General features: G+C 39.8%; 2 protein-coding genes across 7 annotated transcripts; one reads left to right on the plus strand and one right to left on the minus strand.

The window, feature by feature from the left end:
* Positions 1-259: 259 nt before the first annotated feature.
* On the minus strand, positions 260-7,284 carry LOC149312787 (ankyrin repeat domain-containing protein 37-like). Of its 2 annotated transcripts, XM_089525375.1 has the most exons (6): positions 7,199-7,284; positions 6,857-7,010; positions 4,832-4,984; positions 3,891-3,982; positions 3,091-3,323; positions 260-347 (listed from the first exon to the last, which is right to left on the minus strand). In XM_089525375.1, exons 2-6 carry the CDS (start codon positions 6,926-6,928, stop codon positions 316-318), a joined length of 582 nt encoding a protein of 193 aa, XP_089381501.1. In that variant the 5' UTR covers positions 6,929-7,010; positions 7,199-7,284; the 3' UTR covers positions 260-315. The 2 variants fall into 2 exon arrangements, with proteins under 2 accessions (XP_089381501.1, XP_089381503.1); XM_089525377.1 differs by lacking the exons at positions 260-347; positions 6,857-7,010; positions 7,199-7,284 and adding exons at positions 2,748-2,827; positions 5,371-5,534 and having other exon boundaries at positions 3,064-3,323.
* Positions 5,810-22,379, plus strand: LRP2BP (LRP2 binding protein). 5 transcript variants are annotated; one of them, XM_089525372.1, is made up of 9 exons: positions 5,810-5,857; positions 8,650-8,774; positions 12,139-12,251; positions 13,734-13,841; positions 15,617-15,759; positions 16,365-16,470; positions 17,793-18,016; positions 20,563-20,728; positions 22,019-22,379. In XM_089525372.1, the coding sequence occupies exons 2-9, from the start codon at positions 8,660-8,662 to the stop codon at positions 22,082-22,084; spliced, it is 1,041 nt and encodes a 346-aa protein (XP_089381498.1). In that variant the 5' UTR covers positions 5,810-5,857; positions 8,650-8,659; the 3' UTR covers positions 22,085-22,379. The 5 variants fall into 5 exon arrangements, with proteins under 5 accessions (XP_089381498.1, XP_089381497.1, XP_089381496.1 ...); XM_089525371.1 differs by lacking the exon at positions 5,810-5,857 and adding an exon at positions 7,911-7,965; XM_089525370.1 differs by lacking the exon at positions 5,810-5,857 and adding an exon at positions 8,008-8,069.
* The last annotated feature ends 231 nt before the right edge of the window (positions 22,380-22,610 follow it).

Raw genomic sequence — 22,610 nt, forward strand, 5'->3', positions numbered from 1 at the left:
TCGCCATATGGTCTCCCACCTCTGCCTTCAAAAGTGTATGTATGCATAGTATAGCATTTCATAATAAAAACATATCAGTCAAGTATTGATTGCTGAATATTACATCTCTTCTTGGTAAAAAAAACAACCACCCTATAGAATAGACAATACTGTTTGTACATATTTATTATTGTGTAAATACCCATACAGCTATAATTTTTTAAAAAGTATCTTCTTCAAGAAGCAACCCATCTCCTTCCCAGAAGGCATTATTCAAAATATTTGGTGCTGAGCTGAAGACCTATCTTCCTCTGTTCACATTTCTTCTCGTGGTGATTAGCTTTCAGATGACATCAACGTGTTTGTATCTGTTTAAATGCAGATAAAAGTTTTGCATTTCAGAAGGCTGTATTTGAATTAAGCATATTGTAACTACGGTAGTATAAAACCCACTTTCTATATGACATCACAGTCTTAGAAGCCGTTGCTGGCTTAGATGATCTTTTTCTCTCCCATACATATCTACCAGCCCTAAATTGTCACAGCATGCTTCTTTATTTAGACCACTACATTCACTTCTCTTACTTAAGTAATTGCATAACACAGTGTCCAAATAAATTTTAAACAGCATCATCTAAAGATTTTAACCCTATACCACCTCCCTAAGAACAAGTCCAACTGAACACAATGGAAGTAACTTCTCAATAGGCATGTAAAGGGTTGCTCTGTAAAACAGTAACAAACCTGTTGAAAACCAGACTAACAGTACTAACAGAAAACTGATGGTAAGGAAGAGAAAGGATATGATTAGTAGCAGACTGGATGCAAGGCTATAAAGTTAAAACTAAATAAATATTGGGGGTTATAGTCTCAGAATGTTTAAGAAAAGTGGCACTAGTAGTTTACTTTTAAAAAAGAAATGTGCCTATGCTTACAGATGTTTGAGAGACCTGATACATACCTAGAACAGAGTTTGGAATTTAACTTTTTTAAAGGAACTACTTATGTTACTCATTACTCTGATCATGCAGTGCAACAATCCAGAAAGTAACTCACCAAATTACATATTATTAACTTGTTACTATTGTGTTTCTATTGTACCACTGAAAATTACAGGAAAATGCTCTCTGTTCCATCCATCTCTATCACCATCATTCTAAGTGGCCTATCCTACCTAGACCCCTCTACCCACTCACATAGTACAACATACCACGTGATTACTACAGACACTGCACACAGATGGCTTTGCACAGGCATACAAAAGCACTCAGTCTCTCTCCCATCTCAGTCTCCCCCAAGCAATTGCTATGAATCTCATGCCCAAGTTGGCACCTCTCAGAGCTCAACCAACCCAGCCAATCTAAATATGTGCTACTGTTTGAAAGAGCCAGCCTTACAGGGCAGCCCCCCCTACACTCACATAAATTGTCACTCACAGTTGAATGAGCCTCTTCTATTTGGGCAGAATAGAGGAAGGCAAAAAGCCAGGGTCATCTTTTTAAAGTTTTTTTTAAAGCTAATTAATCAGATTCTTTCCTGTATCTGATGTTTTTAGTATGTCCTGTTCTGCTTTCCTTCCTTCCTTGTTGCTCACTCTTCACTAAATTATACCACACCTCACAAAGAGTCACACAAATAGTCATATGGAGAGCCACCCTTTTGATGCTTCTGTCTTCCACTCCTATTGCTCAGAGTCAGCATAGCCAGTAATGAGTAATAAGCAGAAACCTACATCACTCTGAAAAGTAGTGAATTACAGCCCTGGCCATTAAAGGCAAAAAAGTAATACAGTATCATTCTCATTACTGCAAAAAGTAATTAGTCCTGAAAATTTATAAGGTCTGAGCTGAAGTTACTGTGTATACATTATAAATTTCATATACTTTGTTTCTTAAAGGATCAAGGTTGCTCTTAATTTTGTCTTTATGTCAAATTGTTTAAATTGTTCAAATTGTTTTATAATTGTTCTTTAAAACAGCCTTATAAATGTTAAGTTGCTTTTATTGTTTGTACTCTGCCATACATTTTCTGTATATACAGTACAGGGTTACAAATATTTTTATTAATAAATAATAAATGAAAGAGAAAATATTACATAGATGTGGATAAATGCAGAAGGCTGGAGCTATTTGCCAGACATTAACTTCCACTGTTCTGTGCCAAGTTGTTGCTGACTTATGGTAACCCTAAGGTGAATTTATCACAGGGGTTTCTTGGCAAGATTTGTTAAGAGAGGGGTTGCCATGGCCTTTCCCTGAGGCTGAGAGAGTGTGACGTGCCCAAGGTCATCACCCAGTGGCTTTCATGGCTAAGCTGGGAATTGAATCCTGGTCTCCAGAGTCAGTCCAACACTCAAACTATGTCACTATGCTGGAGACTTAATTTGCTAGAATTATGTTCTACTAAAATCAGCTGGCACTTAATTGTCTATATGTATTTTTTAATTTGCACTAGTGGATAAGGGTGCAGTTCTGGTGGGTTATGTCTGTACTTTGGCCATCCAGTTTTGTTGCAAGATACCAGTTAATGGTAGTTGTCATTCCGCCTGGAACTATATCTTCTTTCAGATTGAAGTTGTGTGAGATTGCATGCTGTGCTTTAAGAAAACCCATATTAGGACAGCATATTGTCATTGTTGTTGTGTGCCTTCAAGTCAACTCTAAGTTATGGTAACCCACTCATATGAGTATTCTGAGCAAGATTTGTTCAAAGGATGTTTGCCATTGCCTTCTTAAACTGAAAGAGTGTAACTTGATCAAGAACACCCAGTGAGTTTCATGACTCAGGAAGGATTTGAACTTTGGTCTCCCCGAATCCTAGTCCACTATACCACATTCACTCTAGTTTACTATGGCCTGTTACAGACTGCCAAAATAAAGCTGCTTCGGGTCTCTTTGGAGGTATGCTGTTTAAATGATGTATGCATCCTAAGAATCCAGAAGCTGCACCAAAGCTGCACTCCAGTCCTTAGGAATGAAGTGTGGCTTTGGCGTGAGCTCTGGACTCTTAGGACCCATGCATCATTTAAATAGCATACCTCCAAAGAGACCCGAAGCAGCTTTATTTTGGCAGTCTGTAACAGGCCTATGTATTGCAGATTAAATAACATACCATTTGATCTCATTCTCTTCTGGTTAATGGGCCTTTTATTTTCGCATGCTCTTTTCTGTCTTGTTGCAGCATCTGTTAATAAATCTTCATTCTTGTCATGCGGGGCATGTCTAAACTGTGTTACATTTTCCCACTTCTGACTGTTTTTTACTGTCATGAGAAACTGGGCACATTCCAAAAATCCAAAATCCCATGCAAGATCTTCTGCTGTTTGACCATTCTTATTGCGCAAGCTAAGAAGAGACAAAAGAAAATCAATACACCTGGCTGGTGATACTTTGTTTCCCATTCAGCTAAAGTTAAATTAACTCTGTATTTGAAAAGTTGAATGAAATTATGTAAATATTTATACCTTCATCATACAATGCTATAATGTCAGCTCAGAAATGAATACCATTTAAGAAGTGACTAGGAGTTACTTCTAGGTATGTAGACAGAATATTGTGCACAGTCAAAAGTAAAATTCCAATGAACCTAATGCTGCTTATTGGTTAAGCATGTGTAGAATTTGGAGCCACATTGTTCTGATCTGACAGGATCATGCTTACATTCCGTTGAAAGTGATATACAAAGTTAGGCACAACTAATTGTAATCTTTCTTGATTTCAGGCTTCTTAAATAAACAGAGATTCAAAATTGTTTCACCTACTTCAGTACATTTGGTATAGAACTTTAGTTACCTAAAAAGCTGGGTAACTACTAATTTTGGTCTCCCTGTTTTTCCAATTTGTACAATATAGACAAGGTAATGCCTGAATAAATATTCTCTAAGTGCCTAGTATTAGAACAGGTATACTTACTCAATGCTGGCACGACTGGCAACAAGTAAAGCGAGACACTCCAAACTTCCAACTTTAGCTGCCTTGTGAATTGGAGCTTCCCCAAGCCAGTCCTAAATAAATAAGATTGGACTTAACAAAATATAACAATCACTTAATGGTTGTAAACAATTAATGGCTGCAGTGAGTTACTAAACAGGGGGTGGGTGTGAAATTGTATGATCTCCAGTGTAATGCCATCATCTTCATCTTTAACAGTCCTGATCAAGGAGTGCAGTTCCTAAGCAAAAACAACATCTTTCTGCATTAGAATCTGCTGAACATAGCCTGCAATTTTCTTGACAAAGAAAAAACACCATGCTCTAAACAATTTCTCTCTCTCTGCACTGTCTATCGAAATAGGGACTTTTGTTCTTGTCCTAAGAAGAATGCTCCTGAAAACAAGCCAGTATAGCAAAAGTGCTTGCACATAATTTGGGTCTTACTACTTTCTGTTTGGCCTGTATAATATACTTATAGCAAAACAATCATTTTGCTACCATGTGTGTGTGCATATGTGCCTTCAAATCGCCTGTAACTTACAGCAACCCCATGAATTTCATAGTGTTTCCTTAGGCAAGGAATACTCTTGAGGTGGTTTTGCTAGTTCCTTCCTCTGAAATATAGCCATTGTCTGGGATAATGCACCTTGTATTCATTGGCAGTCTTCCATCCATCTACTAACCATGGCTGACCATGCTTAGCTTTCAAGATCAGCCTTGAGGGTATTTAGGCTCACTATTACAACCATAACACCTAGTAAATAGAAACTTAAAATATTAGGTATTTGCAGCAAGTACTAGGATATTCTAAAACTTGCAACTGCCTCATTCATCATCCCAGACAATGGCTATCCATCCCAGTATAACAACGAGAAGATGGGCTTTGTTGGCACTAGACTGCTTGAGAAATAAAAAACATACCTGTTGGTTCAAATTGGCTCCTGTCTGCAATTGCCAAAGAAGAAAGAAAGCCTGTCCTCCATGAGCAGCCAGATGAGCAGGAGTCTGGACAAAGGCATCAGTAGCAACATTCACTTCCATGCCTGGTTCCAGAAGGCGGCTCACGCCAGCAGGCTGCAAGACACGTACGTTTATGAAACATAGTGGTAAAATTCAAAGATACAGCCATATTAGTCTGTACACTGAATATGTAGAAAGATCTTGTAGCACCTTTGAGACTAACTGAAAGAAAGAGGTTGGCAACATAAGCTTCCGTAGACTTCAGTCTACTCCCTCAGAGGCACCTCACTAACCAAAAAACCTAAGATTATCATAAATAATAAGTGGGGAGCTTCATGAAAATGGTAGGCAGTTTTCAAGAATGTAGTTGCTTCTTGCTGCATTACTTTAACCTGTTGGAATCTGTATGAAATGTACAGGATGAAATGAAAATGTGCTGGAATCAGTTCAACATCTGGAACGCTTCCTTTTTTAAAGGTGATAATAAAAATGTGCCTTACCTCTGCATTGTAGTCAAACAGTAACATTCTCTCTTTTTTTCCCTCCTTCTTCAGTAAAGTAGTGGTGGAACTGGTAGACTTTCAGACCAGGCTCTTTACTCCTTTCCAGTGCATCTACTGCAAGACTGGCAGTACTAACTAAAGAAGCTGTGCTCTGGCTGCAATATCCCACCCTCTCTGCTGGGAGCCGAGTTCCTGCACGTACACAAACAAGAGCACATGCAACTCAACCCGCCTCGCAATGTGCTGATTGGTTGCTGCTGTCCCTTTCACCAAACATTGTGTGCTTGTTATGTTTACGAGACGGGAGGCAGCAGGAAAGGCTTATAGCTGGTGGGGCAGCCATGGAGCACAGTGCAGCTAGACACGTATCACACACTCCTGATCACCCCCAGTGTGCCCTTTGACTCCTCCCTTTGGAGCAGCCAGGGGAGGAAGGAAGAAAACAAAAACCATCCTAAAATAAGAACTGATATGTCCTTCTCAAGTAGGCATTGGGTCACATTTCTTTATGCGTAACAATAAACTGTACATTCTACTTCCTCGACTACAGCGGTCTGTACTGCATTGGAAGAAATAGGTTTATATCCACAAAAGCTCATGCAAAAATAAAAACCAGTTAGTTTTAGGGTCTCCAAAGTGGCTGATAAACAAGAAGGGTACGATACATACAAGATTCAAAGTCATAAAACCATAAACCAAATAGATAAAACAACAACCAACCATAAAACAATGGAAGAGGTAATTAAGGTAGTCTAAAAAAGAAATATAAACTGTGTCTCAGAGTTTAAAAGTCACTTTGAAACTAGCTGCAGCTCCCAGACCACTACCACTTTTGTCCGTTCTGTCATGTCTCTTCTTTGATGGGAGAAAGGGAGTAACCTACTAAACCTCTCATGGCAAAGTGCTTCAAAAATGAGTGCCACTGGAATTGTAAAAGTTAACTTCAAAAGTAAGTGCCGCCATTTGCCACAAGATTTGAGAAAAGCTTCTTCAAATAATCCAGGTGCCAGATAATTTAAATTTAATAGCACAATCTTGTGCTTGCTTGTTTAAATTGTGTTCCAATGGGGGAATCACCCAAAAGTAAGGATTGAAACCTTATCAGTTCAAATAAGTATTCTGACTGGTGCTCAAAAACTCATCATCAGTACAGTTGTCTGAGAGTTGGACAAATAAGGACCAGACAACAAAGGATAAAGATACAGAGGTTATCTTAACCAGTATCTTAATTCTGTGATTAAATGTACACTGTCTAAGATCATTTCCTTAAGTAGTGACCTTTTCTTATGTAAGACAAATCAAAAGCACTTAGAGCCTTCTTAGAATCATAGAAATGGAAGAGACCTCAAAGGCCATCCAGTCCAACTCCTTGCCATGCAGGAACACACAAAGTAATCCTGACAGATGGCCATCCAGCCTCTTTTAAAAACCTCCAAAGGAGGAGACTCCATCACTATACAAGGCAGAATATCCTAGCTCTTACTGTCAAGATGTTCTTCCTAATGTTCAGGTGGAATCTCTTTTCTTGACCATAAACAACCCTGAGCTGAGCCATTCTGTAGTGCAGATTCCAAAGGGCAAAATAGTTTTCTATTTTAGTGGTTGTCTCTCCTGAGAAGATCCAGGTAGAGCAGTATCTATCAAGAAAGTAAAGAAAGTAAATTTAGGTAGCATTTTTGGCCACACCACATGAGAGCACTACAGTCATTATGGTTACATGCTTCTTCCAGATATGATGTATCTGACAAGCGCTGGGAGGACAGTTGTTTTGCACTCATATATTTACAGATTGGTACTTATGGGAACAGAACACTGTTTGCCGTACCTTTGGTCTCATGGTTGTCATATTCTTACATAATAGATATGAGATAAAAGTGCTTCGTGTATGTTATCCATAAGCCGGCTTAGAACAACACTTTAAGCTAAGTCAGTGTTATTTGTGTATAGTATTGTTACTTCTATACATCACAGAAGTGATTAAGAAATACTGTAAGGTTACCTAGTGAGTTCGTGGCTGTGGGCCAAACAAGATGTGGCAGATACTTGTATTTCAACAAAACCTCCATGGCAAGATTATTTATTTATTTCATTTATTTATATCCCTTGAGGGACTCAAGGCGGCTAGGTTCACCTCAGGAGGGTGGCCATAAATTGGAAAGGAATTGAAGCCAAACAACAACAGTTCTTAAAAGTGGTGTCAAACTGCATTTTATTATTTATTATATTTTATTATATTATATTATATTTACAGTTATTTCTACACTTATGCACCTAATGCTGGGTAACTTTACTAATTGGGGAACTACAACTCCCAGAATCCTCCATCTTAGTGGCAACCCTGGCAAGAGAATTCTGGCCATTGTCTGAGGGAACCAACACAGACAGAGAAGAGAACACAAGCACTCGTTGGCCCCGCCCCTTCTCGGAATCAACCGCCGATTGCCAACCGCCTGACGTCACACAGGCATACACAATGGGCGCGCGCGCTTCCTCACTCCTTCCCCCCCCCCCCGCCGAAGCTCCGCGCGCTACCCTGGGCGGGCGCGAGCCGCTCACAAAGCTCCCTGGCCCGCGGGATGTCTGCGTTGCCAGGTAACGCAAAGCTTCTGAGCGGGGTGGGGCGGGGCGGGGCGTCACTCGCTGAGCTTGGTGCGGGCGGGCGCAGTTCGTGATGGGAGCCGGCGGTGAATTTAGTAGTGAGTCGGGCGGGTTTATTCCTCCCCTCCCTTTCTTTTCCAAAACACACTGCAGATGTAATCCAGCTTGACACCACTTTAACTGCCCTGACTCATTGCATGCTATGGGATTTATAGAACTGTATTTCTGTGATTCATTTAACCTTCTCTGTCAGAGAGAGAGAGAGCGAGAGCACTTTGGTGCCACAATAAACTACAACTCCCATGATTCCATAGCACTGAGCCAGAGCAGTTCACACAAGCAGTGTCAGACTTGCATTCCCAAACTCTGGCCTTAGTTCCAGGTGTTTTGGACATCAATTCCCAGAATCCCATTGACCAAGATGGGCGAAGCTTCTGGAAGCTGAAGCCCAAAGCACCTGGAGGACCAAAGTTTGGGAATCCCTGATTTATGCGCTTGCTGCATCTGCATGCAGAGAATGAGCCAGTTTGACACCGCTTTAACTGCCCTGGCTCAAGGCTATGGAATTCTGGGAGTTGGAGTTCGTTGTGGGGCCCAGAGACGGAAGATAAGGTAATAGGGGATTTCTCTGTGACTCCCACGCTTTCTTAATCTTGGACACACCTTTTTTGTTTGCAGAGAGGAAGAAATGAAGCTGGCTAGTGAACCTCTGCCCCAAGAACACAACAGTGAAACTGTTTTCCATACCATTTCGGAGCTTCAGAATCCTGAAGTGGAGGGACTGAAATGGCTGAACAACCCAGGTATACTAAATAAGTAATACCCAACTTTCCTTGTTCTGTGGTTGAAAGATGAGACAAATCCGTAGTGTTTAGCTTAAGCTGCAAACCTTAGGAGTAGCTGTGCTTATGTTTGCGCAACAAATGGAAGGGCAAAGTTGGCCATGGTGATGGGAAACATGCACAAGGCTTTCGTTCCTTATGACAGCCTGAATGGATGTGCAACACTGGCATGTTGGATTGTGTGTGTGTGTGTGGTTTTATATATGGCTCAGTTTCCCAGCATAGCACTCATGGGAACAAAATGCCCATGGATTTGGACATTTCCTTAGTTCCCTGGCTCGCCAGATGTTTTTAATTATTTTAAATCTTGGGCAGTTGCAAAGTGAAATATTTGACTTGCAGCCACACACAATCTTCCCCCAGAATTCCCCAGACACACTCATAGAATGAAAATGGTGGGCATCTGCAGGGCATAAGCCATCAAATGTGGAGCTCACTGGTTAAACTGCCAGCTGAAGCTTGTCTCCCACTCCAGAAATCTTTCAATGGTGGACAATTTTCATAGGGTGAAAAATGTTCTCCTCAGCTTAAATGAGTTGATCTGCAGCCTGTCCCTTGGCTAAATGCTTGCCAAGGGGCTGGCATGATACCATCTTGTTGAGGATGTAATTGAGGGTCACCTTTCAAGTAGCAGGTGCTACTTTTAAGGAAACAATGCACAGCACCACACACACACTTTGCCAAGAGGGGGAGGAATTGTTCAGTTGTTAAATGGGGTGATCCACATTGTGAACTACAATGTGATCTTTCCCCTTCTTTTGACAAAGGTCTTGCTAACAGAATACCCACATGCCTTTCAGAATCCTTGTAGGTGTACAACATTATTTAATTTGTGGAATGGGTATTCCCTTAATTCCCCCCCCCCCCCCCTTGGACAAGCAGTGTTTTTATTGTAAAAGAGAGCAATCAAATTCCATAATATATTTAAAAGCTTTTTTTAAATTAACAAAAATAAAAACTTAATTAACAATTAGAAAAGATCATGTAAATGCCTGTGTAATAGTTGTTCTTAAAAACAACAAAATAATGTAGCTTTTTGTTTCAGTAGGCTAGTTTTAAAATACAAATTTTGTATGGAGATTTCGATCTTATAACAAGAATTCTCCTCTGTCACAGTTCTTCCCATAGAACTTTTCTCTTAGCTAAGCTAAGCTATTGGATCCATCATGTGTACTTTGTGTTTACACAGAAAGTAGCAAGAGGTAATGAACAGAGTTGAAGGCATGCAGTGAACTCATGGAGGAAGCAGGAAGAATGTCTTCAGCCTCTGGCCCAGTGTTTTGTTTTGGACTATGTTTGCATGGGCACAGTTTGCAAATTGTTTGAACACTGTCTGCGCATTGCTCTGCAACTAAACATAAATGTAGTCCACACTTCCAGCAGGTTGAACATCAGGGCTGGTTTAGCCTCAGACGCAAGACATCAGATAAAACTTGTTTCTGCTGAAGCAGTTTAGGTCAGTTTTCTGATAGATAATATACATCTATTCCCCTTTTACTGAGCTGGTTTGAATGTAACTTTAAACTAAATGCTAAACCATGCCTTGCCTAAACAAAGCCTTGGGTTCAGACTGTCCCTCTTCTTTTCCAATGTGGGTCAATTTTCCTCATGTTTAGTTTCATTGTCAGAGAATTTTGGCTTCTTGTCATGTATGACTTAGTGAACATGACTTAAAACAATCCAGCTAAGCAACCATAATTGGAGGCTGACAAGTTTAGAAAGAAACCAGAACTTTTTAGAAAACACAGTGTCTAGTTCCTGTATAACAATAAGCCAGGAATCTTTGAAAATGAAACTAAATACGGGTGAAGTTTTTTAGCTGTACAGAATGAGAGAATGTGAGCCTGAGATTTTGCTTGGGCTTATTGCAGATCTTGCAGATAGTGCTAGCTTGGGCAAACATTATGAAGGGGATCACATTCTAGCCTGTTGAGGGGCTAGTAATGTGTCAGCAGGCAGTACTGAAACAAGCTATGGAGGAGGGCAGAACCTGAAGTGCTCCAAAATGTTCACTAGGGGGCATGGGATGCATTCCCACTACATTCTATGGGGCCTCTGTGCCAATTTAAGCCTAGATTCAGAGGCATTTGGGGGCAAAACCTTTATTTTATTTTATTAGGATCAGGTACAGCTCTCCAAGGTCTCCTAGGAGGTTAATGTGGCCCCCTAGCCTTCCACAGTTGCCCACCACTGTTGTTTATGGATCCCCTTGGAGACTCACATATGCAGTGCCCCCCCTCTCTCTCTCTCTCACACACACACAAACACCCATATGCCAAATTGTACAGTCAGCTTTGATATGTTGTAAGGAGTAAGGGGGTTGCATTTTGGGCCCTGTGCACAATGATTTTTACATTGGGGCCATTTTCTTTACATAATCAGTAAAGAAGCACTGAGCAAGTCCAAATTATATTTAGCAGGAAATATGCAGGAAATACTCATAGAATCATAGAGTTGGAAGAAACCACAAGGGCCATCCAGTCCAACCCCCTGCCATGCAGGAACTCTCAATCAAAGCATACCCGACAGATGGTCATCAGAAAACCAAACAGCATTGCATGATGTGACTCGTCATATAGCAAAACAAAAACTATAACAGACGAGTATGCTTTTGGTGAGTGCCAGTGTGGCGTAGTTGTTTGAGCACTGGACTACAATTCTAGAGACCAGGTTTGATTCGCCATTTGGCCATGGAAACACACTGGGCGATCTTGGGCAAGTCACGCGCTCTCAGGCCCAGAAAACCCTGTGATAAATTTGCCTTAGGATTGCTGTAAATGAGAAATGACTTAGAGACACACAATAGCAATGCTTTTGGTTCCATATTGGGAGAAAGGTGTGATATAAATTAAATAAATAAATAACAAATAAACAGATGGTATGTCATAGAATGGAGAGGGGATTGCTTGTCTTTGGATCTAATCTAGCCTGCCAGGCCTCTGGATATAACTACTGGCATTCCTTCTGTCCATGTCCCCCACCTCTTTGGCTGCTGTTTAATTCTAATCATCACATTGTGCAGGAGGAATTAAACTAGTCCTCTTCTAGAGAACTGAAATGCAGACCAAAATCAAGACGTTTGCACTCCTCAGTTGACACTTGCTGGTCTTTCACATCAGATGGCTTAAGATGCACTCCTATAGGTGGTAATGGTGGGCTAAATTCAGTTTTTAATCCCAACTAGAATAGAAAGATCCAGTGAATGACTGCGACTTGTAATATATCAGCCCTACTCAGGACTGACTTGGATTTATCCTTCTGTCATTAACAATGTTGTAAGGTTTTAGGATGGATCAAACACTGCTTTTTTTCCATTTTGAAACAGAGATTTACACGCATGATTTTCTGTTTGCAAAGGCTGAAGAGCTATTGGACAAGCGGATTAAAAGTGGAGATTCTCTGGCATGTTTTCTCAAAGGGCAGCTGTATTTTGAAGAGGTGGGGATTTACTTTTTTACAAAATAAGACCAAAATTGCACTAAAAATATTGGCATGGAAAAGAGGGGTTAAGAATGAATTCAGATTACAGAATTTCAGGATTTTTAAAATATTATGTCTTATTATTATTAGTTCTTTTGCTTTGTATAACATCAAACCAAGCATTGCTTACTTTGACTGGCACCAAGAATCCAGACCCTCTGGCAGAATTCCCCCCCCCCCTTTAGAATCTCCTAGATCAGTGGTGGAGAACCTTTTAGACGCCGAGTGGCCAAACTGCAACCCAAACCCCACTTATTTATTGCAAAGTGCCACATCCCTCTGGATTTCTAATGACAAACTCTAGTGAAGTCTGTGTTGGGATGATGGTGCGTGTGCCCACAGAGAGGGCTCTGAGTGCCACCTCTGGCATGCGTGCCATAGGTTCGCCATCACTGTCCTAGATCATTCCTATAGTTGGAAATACCAACAACCAAAGCACACATTTTTGGCACACTCTTACACTCAGGAATGACCTTTCTCTTTGAATCAAAATACTATAAATGCCTCTTGTCCAACTAGTAGCAGTTGTTTTTAATATGAGCTAGAATCCTGTTGGTGACTACCACTGGTTACACTTTGCATGTAATTTTTTGGGTGAAGTGAGAGGAAGTATCCTGTAAACCCCTTGCCCAAGGTACACAACAGCAGCAAGAGGTCTCTCAGACACAGTTCCCAGACAGTCTTATGCTGCTTCTTTTTCAGTAGGTGTGCAAGGGCTGCAGAACACACTTCTGTGAGCTGCTTTTGTGCACCTGGGGATGAAATGGGAAGATGGTGATGTAAGTACCACAGTGGATATTTGCTTTCTGCCAGCATACTTATTGGATCTTAGGCATGGTCTAGACCCCCAAGCAAAAGTCAGTGACTTCAAGAAGTTAGTACCCATTAACGCCTCAAGTTAAAACTCTCTAGAGCTTGGAAACTCTTACATAGCATGGAAGCAGAGCTTGAAGATGTAGCACGTTGGACTGCAGAGCTTCCAGAATCTTTTCCCAAGAGCCTGTTTCCTGTATTGCTTATATTTATGTTTGGGAGAGCTAAGAAAACCTAATCTGTTGAATACCATAGCAAATAGTTGCTTCCTGTTTCAAGTATTTTCATCTAGAAACTAGATCCTGGGTCCAAGCACTGTTTGAATTTGATTAAGTAGCATATTATTATTATTATTATTATTATTATTATTATTAACCTTTATTTATGAAGTGGTGTAAATTTACACAGCGCTGTACATGCAATCTTTTTAGCTAGACGGATCGATTAGTTTCCATTTTTAAGATGAGCAGTGAAAGTTTCAGAGTTGGATTTTTGAATTCTTCCCCACTTTAATTTAGAGGATAGTATCCATTTTATACAAACATTGCTTAATCCTTATGAAATGTTCAGTAGCTACTTAGACTTATTAGTATTTAAGTATTTGCTTGTACATTATGTCATGTGCAGGGATGGTATGAAGAAGCCTTATTGCAATTTCAACAAAATACAGATTTTCAATCCATGTATCAGTTAGGTGTAATGTATTATGATGGACTGGGGACCCCAGCAGACCCTGTAAGTTGAAACTTGAACGTTCTTTTTCTCTTCATTAGTTTTTACAAAGGCAATTATTTTCCTTGTTTAATAATCCAGTGGTATAAATTTCAAACAAATGCAAATTATACTGAAAATAGTATTGTGTTACAAATCGAATGTCTAAATCTTAAAATTTGATCAATTTTAAGTAGTACTCTCCAGTACTACCACAGACACAGTGTTCATGCACATATATTTTTTTACATGCTCTGTAGCAAGAGGTGGGTAATATATGGCTTTCCACATAGAATCATAGAATTAGAATCATAGAACCACAGAGTTGGAAAAGACCTCAAGGGCCATCCGGTCCATTCCCCTGCCATGCAGGAACACAGAATCAAAGCACTCTCAATGGAAGGCCATCCAGCCTCTGTTTAAAAACCTCCAAAGAAAAATAGGACAGTGCTATGGTGATCCTATGCACATGAATGCTGTGCCTGTGATGGGACTTGCTCATGTCCATATGCGTATTCTGGAGTAAGTCTTCTAAAAAATAAATTTATATGTACTGATTTGGAGTGTATGATTATGGAACTTCCAATCAACACCAAAAAAATGAAATCCTACCTAAAGCCACCAGAGGGCAATATTTTGTTGTGTTGTGAACACAAAGGAGTTGTTTTTCTTTACAAAGGAACATAGCTTGGAATATATTGGCCACAAGGAGATATAACAAAATTCAAAATACCCACTGCAGCGATAATATTATTAGGCCAACCAAAAGTTGCAAAATATGTTATGCTAGATTTTGAAGCTCACTGGCTTCTTCGTGCAGAAGAAGAAAAGTGACAAGGGTCAGAACCATGAGCTTGTGTCTTGTTTACTTAAGTTGGAGCTAAGGTCATCTTGAGGTAGTTTCTTCTGCTTAATCTTATTTGTAACAAAGATATAATGATATTATAGCACAAATGTAAACATAAGGATTTGTAACATTTTTACTGGGGGAGTTGTTAATAGTACAGTAGCTTCTCTGTTTTTGTGGGGGATCCATTCCTGACCTCCACCGTGAAAACGGAAAATCAACAATATTCAAGCCCCATAGCTTGAATGGTGGCGCACACCCATTTTGTCCCCCTCCATTTGCTGCCTGCAAATGGGTGAGTGATGCAGATTTGAATTCCATGAAAATGGAGATGTAACTGTACTTTTTTCTTACTTTTAAAATATTTCTTTTGAGCAGAATTTTTCCATAGTGCCATTCTCCTATTATTCCTGTGCTGTTATTTTTAAAGTATTGAAAAAGCAATGAGTGAGTGACTCAAGAACATTCAAAGACATAACCATTTTAGTCTGGGAAATCAGTGTGCAAAGGGATCTTGCAGCATCTTTGAGACTAACTGAAACGTAGAAGTTGGTAGCATGAGCTTTTGTAGACTGGTGGCCTCACAGAAGGATAATAAGTCATAACATTCGATGTCATCTGTCATAGAAGAGCACTCTGATGTTAATTTATAGGGAATGTTAGAATGAAATCATATTTTCACTGAAAGGATTAAAATGTATCTAGTGAAGCAGGCTGTTGTCCATGAAAGCTCATGCTACAATAAATTTCTTGTTCTTTCTGGGGCTGAAAAGTGGATTATTTGGGAAACAGCAGTACTGAGATCTTGAAAGGGAACATAACAAAGAGGGCTTTCCTCACAGCTTCTTGTAGAGTAATTGGACTGTGCATGGCAGCCATCTCCTTCCCTCTGACTTGATGCTAAAGGTAACAGTCTCATGAGTGCCCTTGCAATGTTCCTTATCACCCCTAGAAAAAAGGATCGAAATATATGGAAGAGATTGTCAACTCTACTTCTCCTAAAGCAAGACATTTGAAGTTCGCTGCTGCCTACAACCTTGGAAGAGCTTACTATGAAGGATGTGGGACTGTGATTTCTGAAAAAGAGGCTGAACGGTAACCTCTCTAATTTCTGTATTTATTCCATTGAAAGTTTGTAAGCCACCACTGCTTTGTGAATGCAAGGTTAGTTTAAAAGCTGGTCAGCCAAGTATTTGCAACTCTTTTTCTGTCTTTTTCTCAAACATATACAGTGGTCCCTTGGTATCTGCTGGAAATTGGTTCCAGGACTCCCACATATACCAAGCTCAGGTCCCATTATATACAGTGACACAGTAAAATGGTGTTCCTTATATAAAATGGCAAAATCAAGGCTTGCTTTTTGGAATTCATATTGTTTTTGAATATTTCCAATCTGTGGATGATTGAATCCATGGATATGGAAGGCCTATGTGCTTCAGCCTTTGCCTCTCTCTCCCCCTGCCCAAGGCTGTATTCCTAGCAGAAATGGTATAGTTTGAGGCATGCCCATGGCAGGGTTATGATCTCAGCATGGGACAAAAGGTGAGGCTTTAAGGAGCCTGAACAAAAAGTTCAGGCTCCTACTTTGTCTGTTGCTTCACTTCCAGTTTGATGCAAATGCACTTAGGAAGCTGCCACATAGACATGTTCTAATGGGAAAATTCCACCCATGTCACTTATGCTTTCCTCTTGTTTTCCAGATTATGGTTTATTGCTGCAGATCATGGGAATCCAAAAGCAAGTGTTAAGGCTCAAACTGCCCTTGGGATGTTGTATTCAGCAAGACATCCAAAGGATCTGAAAAAGGTAGTGACATGGGGGCCTTTTTTGCAATTTCTTATAAAATTTGGACTCAATGTTATATTTATAGAGGTCCAATTTAAAAAGGTTGGATTTTAAAGCAAACAGAAATTAAGGGGAGCAGCAAAAGAACATGTTTTGCATGCAGAAGGTCCCAGGTTAAGTTCCTGACATCTTCATATTGGATTAGGAAACACATCTGTTTTAAACCCTGGAGAGTTGCAGCCAGTCGGTATCAATATTGCTGAGCTTAGAATAGCTGGAGTAATAGTTAAAGGTGAAGGTAGAGGTAGAGGTTTCCCTTTGACATGAATGTCTAATCGTAACCAACAGTAGGGAGTGATGCTAATCTCAGTTACTAAGCCAAAGAGCCAGTGTTGCCCGAAGATGACCCCAGAGGTTCCTACCGAAGTGGTACCTATCTATCAACTGTCTACAGGAGGTAGACAGCCCCCACCCTCCCAGGCAACCCTTCCCTCCTACCCTGGCACTGACAGACAGACAGGAGGCTCCATTGGGGCTGGCAGGTGGAGTGCATTGGAGTTTTCTGCCCATCTGTGCTGGACCCAGGGGTGGTGGTTGGAAAGGGACCTTCAGAGAGAAGGACCGTCGGGAGAGCCAGAGTGGTTGCCCGCCTGTAGGGGGTGTCATGTGTGTCCATCCACCTCTCCCCTCCTTCATTTTTGGTGGCACCTCCAAGGATGATTGAGAGCAGCCCAACATCAGCAATAGGGGTGGGGAAAGAGGGGGCATGTCACCATAGATAAGTACCCATACCCTCCTTTGGAGGAAGAAAGTGGACCCCCTCCCTGGCCAGGGCCCCTAACTGTGGCCATCCCTCTCCTCTCCCCATACATCTCCAGGCACGTAGGGCCATTTCTACTGAGACTTAAACATCCGCAAATTTTGGTATTCGCAGGGGTGTCCAGAACAGATCCCCCGCAGATACCGAGGGCCGATGGTATATACAGTAATCAAAACATTTGGCATGATATATATAGAAATGTTTGTTTAAAAAGAAGAATCAGCAGGTACATCAATCTGTATTGTAGATGGGACCCCCCAAATGGTTTCACCCTGCCATTTGTAGTGCCACATATATGTATATGCCTAAATAAAATAGAAATCTCAAATTAGTTGACTTAAGGATGCCATCTCATCATTTTGATGATCATAGGGTTTTATACTTTCTGGTTAGCTACTGAGGTTGTTCCTGATACAATCCTGAGCATTGTAGCCTTCAAACCATATTGCCTATGTCTTACAAGAAAAGACAACGTATTTTCTGTCCCGAACTGAACTATGGTGACTTGCTTCCTCCCTTACAGGCATTCTTTTGGCATTCAGAAGCTTGTGGGAATGGAAGCCTGGAATCTCAAGGCATTCTTGGTCTTATGTATCTTTATGGACATGGCATACGCCAGAATTTAAAAGCTGCTCTGGAATGTCTAAATCAAGCATCAGATCGTGGAAATGTCTATGTTAAAGGTCATTTGGTGGAGTATTACTACAAAAGAAAAATTTATCCAAAAGCTGTTAAATTTGCCAAAAGGTGAATTATTTCAGCTTGTAATTCAAGGGAAAGCTAATGAGGGAACAAAAGCAAAAGATCACATTCTTAAATGCAGATAAAGGACATTATCACACGAGGGCCAGCCCCGCAATGATGATACAAAAATGACAGAGAAACACAATTGCATTCAGCATACATCCATTTTTGTACCGTTAATATATTGTTATTGAACATTTTGTGCATGCGTTGTTTTGGCACTACTGCGCATGTCTGAAAATCATAGTTCCGTCCCGGATAAAACAAAATAAACTTGATATATTTTACAACATTATTTTTATTCAGTTGAAAGAAAATTGCACCCTACACCTCAAAATAAGAGAGAAATCCATTCCAAAAACAGTCATAGCAATGAGAATGAATTGCTTGTATTGAAAAGCAGTCTGGGAAAATGTCCTGGATGGCTCCACGTTAGCACAAATGAAACGTTATTGGCTGCTGTACTTTTGCGATAACACAAATGAAGTGCTATCGGAAAACCGTTCATTCGGTTTCCCTGTAAAGATGATAAGGAGCCCTGGTGGCGCAGTGGTTAAATGCCTGTACTGCAGCCATTTACTCAAAACCACAAGGTTGCGAGTTCAAGACCAGCAAAAGGGCCCAAGCTCGACTCAGGCTTGTATCCTTCCGAGGTCGCTAAAATGAGTACCCAGACTGTTGGGGGCAAATTAGCTTACTTGCTAATTAGCTTACTTGCTGTTCACCGCTATGATCTTTAGAATAGCGGTATATAAATAAAACATATTATTATTATTATTATTATTATTATTATTAGGGAGAATTGCTGGATGAGCGCAATGTCGTGTGAAAATCTTCACACGATCATGATAGGAGCATTCATTTTTCTCCCGTTTCTTATCTCCGTGTGATAATGTTCATAGGCAAATATGTTACCTTTAGACCATTGGTTTTCCCACTCTTTAAAAAATAATTCTGCTAATTACCACTATGGCTGCATCCACACTGCAGAAATGATCCAGTTTGACACCACTTTATTTGCCAGAGCTCCATGCTATAAAATTCGGGGAATTGCAATTTCTTGTACCACAGCTCTCTGACAGAGAAGGTAGAATGCCACACAAGACTACAGTTCCCAGAATTCCATAGCACTGAGTCATGGCAGTTAAAGAGTCATACTCGATTATTTCTGCAGTGTGGTTGCAGCCTATATCTCTTCTTCTTTGTTCCTTCCCCAACCGTTATTTCCATTGGGAAAAGTACAAACCCTCCACAGGTAACTATATTTTAACTTGCAGAGAGAACATCAGTTGAATGTAGACAAGGCCTAATTGTTTCATATCAGTTAAAGCATGATGGAAGGGGTACTGGAGGATTAGATATTTCTTTTCTCCATCTCATGTTTCTTCCCATCTCATGGCTACTGATCAAAAAGTCAGCATGTCCAAGTGATAAAATAATCTCTTTCATCATCAAAAGGTTCCTTCATTAATATAGCATACACAGACAATCTTTAAAGAGCTTGTATCTTTCTTCCAAGAATGGATGAAAGGTTCAACACTCTTATTTTCTTGGCTGTTCCTATTAGATTATTGTGTTGTGTGTGTTATGTGCCTTCAAGCTGTTTCTGACCAATGGCAACTTGGAATTTTCTTGGCAAGATTTGATCAGAGGTGGTTTACCATTGCCTTTCCCTGAGGCTGAGAGCATGTGACTTCCCCAAGGTCACCTAGTGGTTTTCATGGCTGAGCGGGGAATCAAACTCTGGTCTCCAGAGCCATAGTCCAAAGCCCAAACCATTACACCATGCTGGCTCTCAGTTAAAAGGCCTGCTACTTGGTACAGTGTGCTCTTGAATATGGACATTACATTAAACAATTTAGCACTGAAGTTGGGTACATAAAAGGGGCATAAGAGTTCATTCCTGGGCTATAAATAATTGTTGAACAGATTTGAAATTGTTACGTCAGAACCAGCCCTATCAGTATGACTTATTGAATTCAGCACTAAACATCTGAGAAATGTAGTCATACCTATCTGTGTTTAAAGAATAAAATAAGGGATTTCAGTACCTTAGAAATGAACAGTTCTACAGAATGTCACTGCATTCATTATCCATGCCAGAGCTGTCCTAGTATTGTATTGTATTTCTTTGAGTCAGGGCATGTTTTGACTCACATTGGAAGAAGAGAATGGGGTAGTGCACGATTGCTTAGAGCTCAATGGGTGCATTAGGACACTGATGCTCATTGTTTAAAGATTTCTGGTATTCCCAAATCTTCTAAGTACTCAAGTGCATAGATCTTTAAACGGACCTTATTATGAGCAATTAGCAATTGCTAGTTATTTGAATGTTACATTAATACCCACTGAATGTTTCAGGGACAGCTATATTTGATGCAGCTATGTAAAACCCTATGTACTTGGGTACACTGTTACCTATTGATGCAACATTTTTGCACAAAATTGGATTCTGACCATATAATTTTCTAAAATCTTTCATCATTCTGTGCATTATTCTGGCCTGTTCTGGTTACTAATAGTCTACGTTGCATTTTAAATTCTAACAGAACCGTAGAGGATGATGATGTTGAAAAGATAGCAAAGGCAACAGATTGCCTTCCTTTTTACATAGCCAGAGGGCTTGCAATGGCTTCCTTTTACTTGGCTAGGTGTCTCCAACTTGGTCGAGGAACACAACAAGATACAGCAGCAGCCAAAAAATATTATTCTAAGGTAAGCTGGAGGGAGGGTGTTCTGTTAGCTCTTTGGACTAGTATTGGGATGTAAAGCTTGCTTTCCCTGGGCTCCTTTGCTGTTACATCCAAGTTAATATCATTTGCAACTGTATTATAAAATAAAGTTAGATGCTAAAAATAGATTCTAAATTATCTGGATATTGTTACTTGGATACTTCAAAAAGTAATCTTATATTGCATTCCAGCTTGATGTGTATGTAAGTTAATATAAACCATTAAATAGAATTTAAAAAAAACATTAATAAATGAAATTTTGAACAAATTAGGGGTAGGTAATTTTTAGAACAAATTATTTTAAAATTTTAGCTGATGGAAAGAAAGAAACTAAACTATGATTTGAAATTGGCTTGCTTATACCAGTCACAGTTAGCATTAACTAGATTGGCACATATTCACACAAAAGGTGCAGTTAGCCAAAAATGGAAGCATAAGCTCCTCATGGAAGATGCCAGAAGGTTAAGTGGGGATTTATCTGAGCAGAGAAGGGAGATGAAATATGCTCTTACAATGCTAAATTATGGTCTAACATTAGCTATGAACCATCTGATTCATCTGTTTTTTGAGGAGGCATTAGCTTGTAATAAGCTAGATCTGTCCAAGTATCTCTTGAAAATAACAAGCAAACTTTTTGTGCAATTTTCTATGATGAGGAAAACAATTTTGCCTGTACATTTTCTTTTTTAAAATTGTTGGCTTGTGCGTCCATCACATATAATCTGTGCTCTAAATGTGAATTCAGGGAAATCACAGTTAAAGCTCATTTTTCAAGAAGATGTAACTGGTAAACAGGGGTTAGTTTGTATAAAACCAGAAGAATTCAATGTTAAGCTTCTCTTGAACTATTTCACTTCAGGTTCGAGGAGGAGAATGCATGAAATTTCTCCCAGGAAACATCCCTATGTGTTTGTTACCATGTCTGATTTCAGCTTAACTTTGTTTCAGCTTAACTTAGTTTCTGATGGGGGAGTGCTGACACAAGTGGTTACATCTACCATGAAAAGAAAGATTCAGCACCTGATGGGCAGGATAGATAACTTGTCCCAACACTTCTAACCCCGATTAGTCACATCTGTTTTTATCCATCTTTCAAGGGACACCAAAAAAAGAAAAATGAACATTAAGGACAGAGGGAGGTATATTTTTAGTCATGTGATTTAACACAAGATATGTTGGCATATGCTAACATAGTAGATTTATAGTGGAATTTTAGACAACTCCATACAAGATTTATTGTGGTCAATATAATTTCTCTCTTTATGTTTTAAAGGCATGCAGACTGGATCCTGCTATAGCTGCTGATCTTGAGCTGACAGCTAATCATGGCAGAATTTAGAACATTGTTTTGAAGAATATGAGCAAGTTCCAGCAGTTGCACTATGTCACGATTTATAATTTTCACTCAACTTGTGATAAATCATGATTGTGAACATTTGTCGTTTAGATATTTAATTTTTAGATACATAATGGTCAGATGTTTCTCTCTTTCATTTCGAAGTGAAGCAAACAGGTTTTTTCAGCAGGAGGTAAACATCATGTGTTAGTCCAAAGCTGTTATGTTTTTTCAAGTTAACAATGGTTTAGTTTGTTGATATAATAAAAGTTGAGAATGAATAATTAAACACTGCATGAAGATATTTATGACCACCAGCCTTGGTTTAATTATTATCCCTTTTCCCTCCATTGCACTTAAAGTAGAGGGGTCTTCAAGCTTTCAGAGTTCTACACGAGAAAGTGTTAGCAACTGGTACAGTCTTTCCTTCCTTGCAGCAAGCCAAACCATAAACTAAGCAATGTTTTACCATAGTTAAACTGAGATTATCACTGTAACAATTCAGTGCTCTGTGTTGTGACACATTTGT

The sequence above is a fragment of the Sceloporus occidentalis genome, unplaced genomic scaffold (genome assembly GCF_023333645.1).
Source record: "Sceloporus occidentalis isolate IW3139 unplaced genomic scaffold, rSceOcc1.0.p SCAF_5, whole genome shotgun sequence".
Classification (NCBI taxonomy): Eukaryota; Metazoa; Chordata; class Lepidosauria; order Squamata; family Phrynosomatidae; genus Sceloporus; species Sceloporus occidentalis.

Bases quoted from the DNA above. Each gene is read 5' to 3' on its own strand.
- LRP2BP (XM_089525372.1), top strand. From the start codon at position 8,660: ATGAAGCTGGCTAGTGAACCTCTGCCCCAAGAACACAACAGTGAAACT. The intron at 16,471-17,792 runs GTAGTGACATGG...CCTCCCTTACAG, and splicing joins ATCCAAAGGATCTGAAAAAG to GCATTCTTTTGGCATTCAGA. The intron at 18,017-20,562 runs GTGAATTATTTC...AAATTCTAACAG, and splicing joins GCTGTTAAATTTGCCAAAAG to AACCGTAGAGGATGATGATG.
- LOC149312787 (XM_089525375.1), bottom strand. From the start codon at position 6,928: ATGGCTCAGCTCAGGGTTGTTTATGGTCAAGAAAAGAGATTCCACCTG. The intron at 3,983-4,831 runs GTATGTTTTTTA...TTATTTATTTAG, and splicing joins GAGCCAATTTGAACCAACAG to GACTGGCTTGGGGAAGCTCC. The intron at 3,324-3,890 runs GTAAGTATACCT...GTCTCTTCTTAG, and splicing joins GCCAGTCGTGCCAGCATTGA to CTTGCGCAATAAGAATGGTC.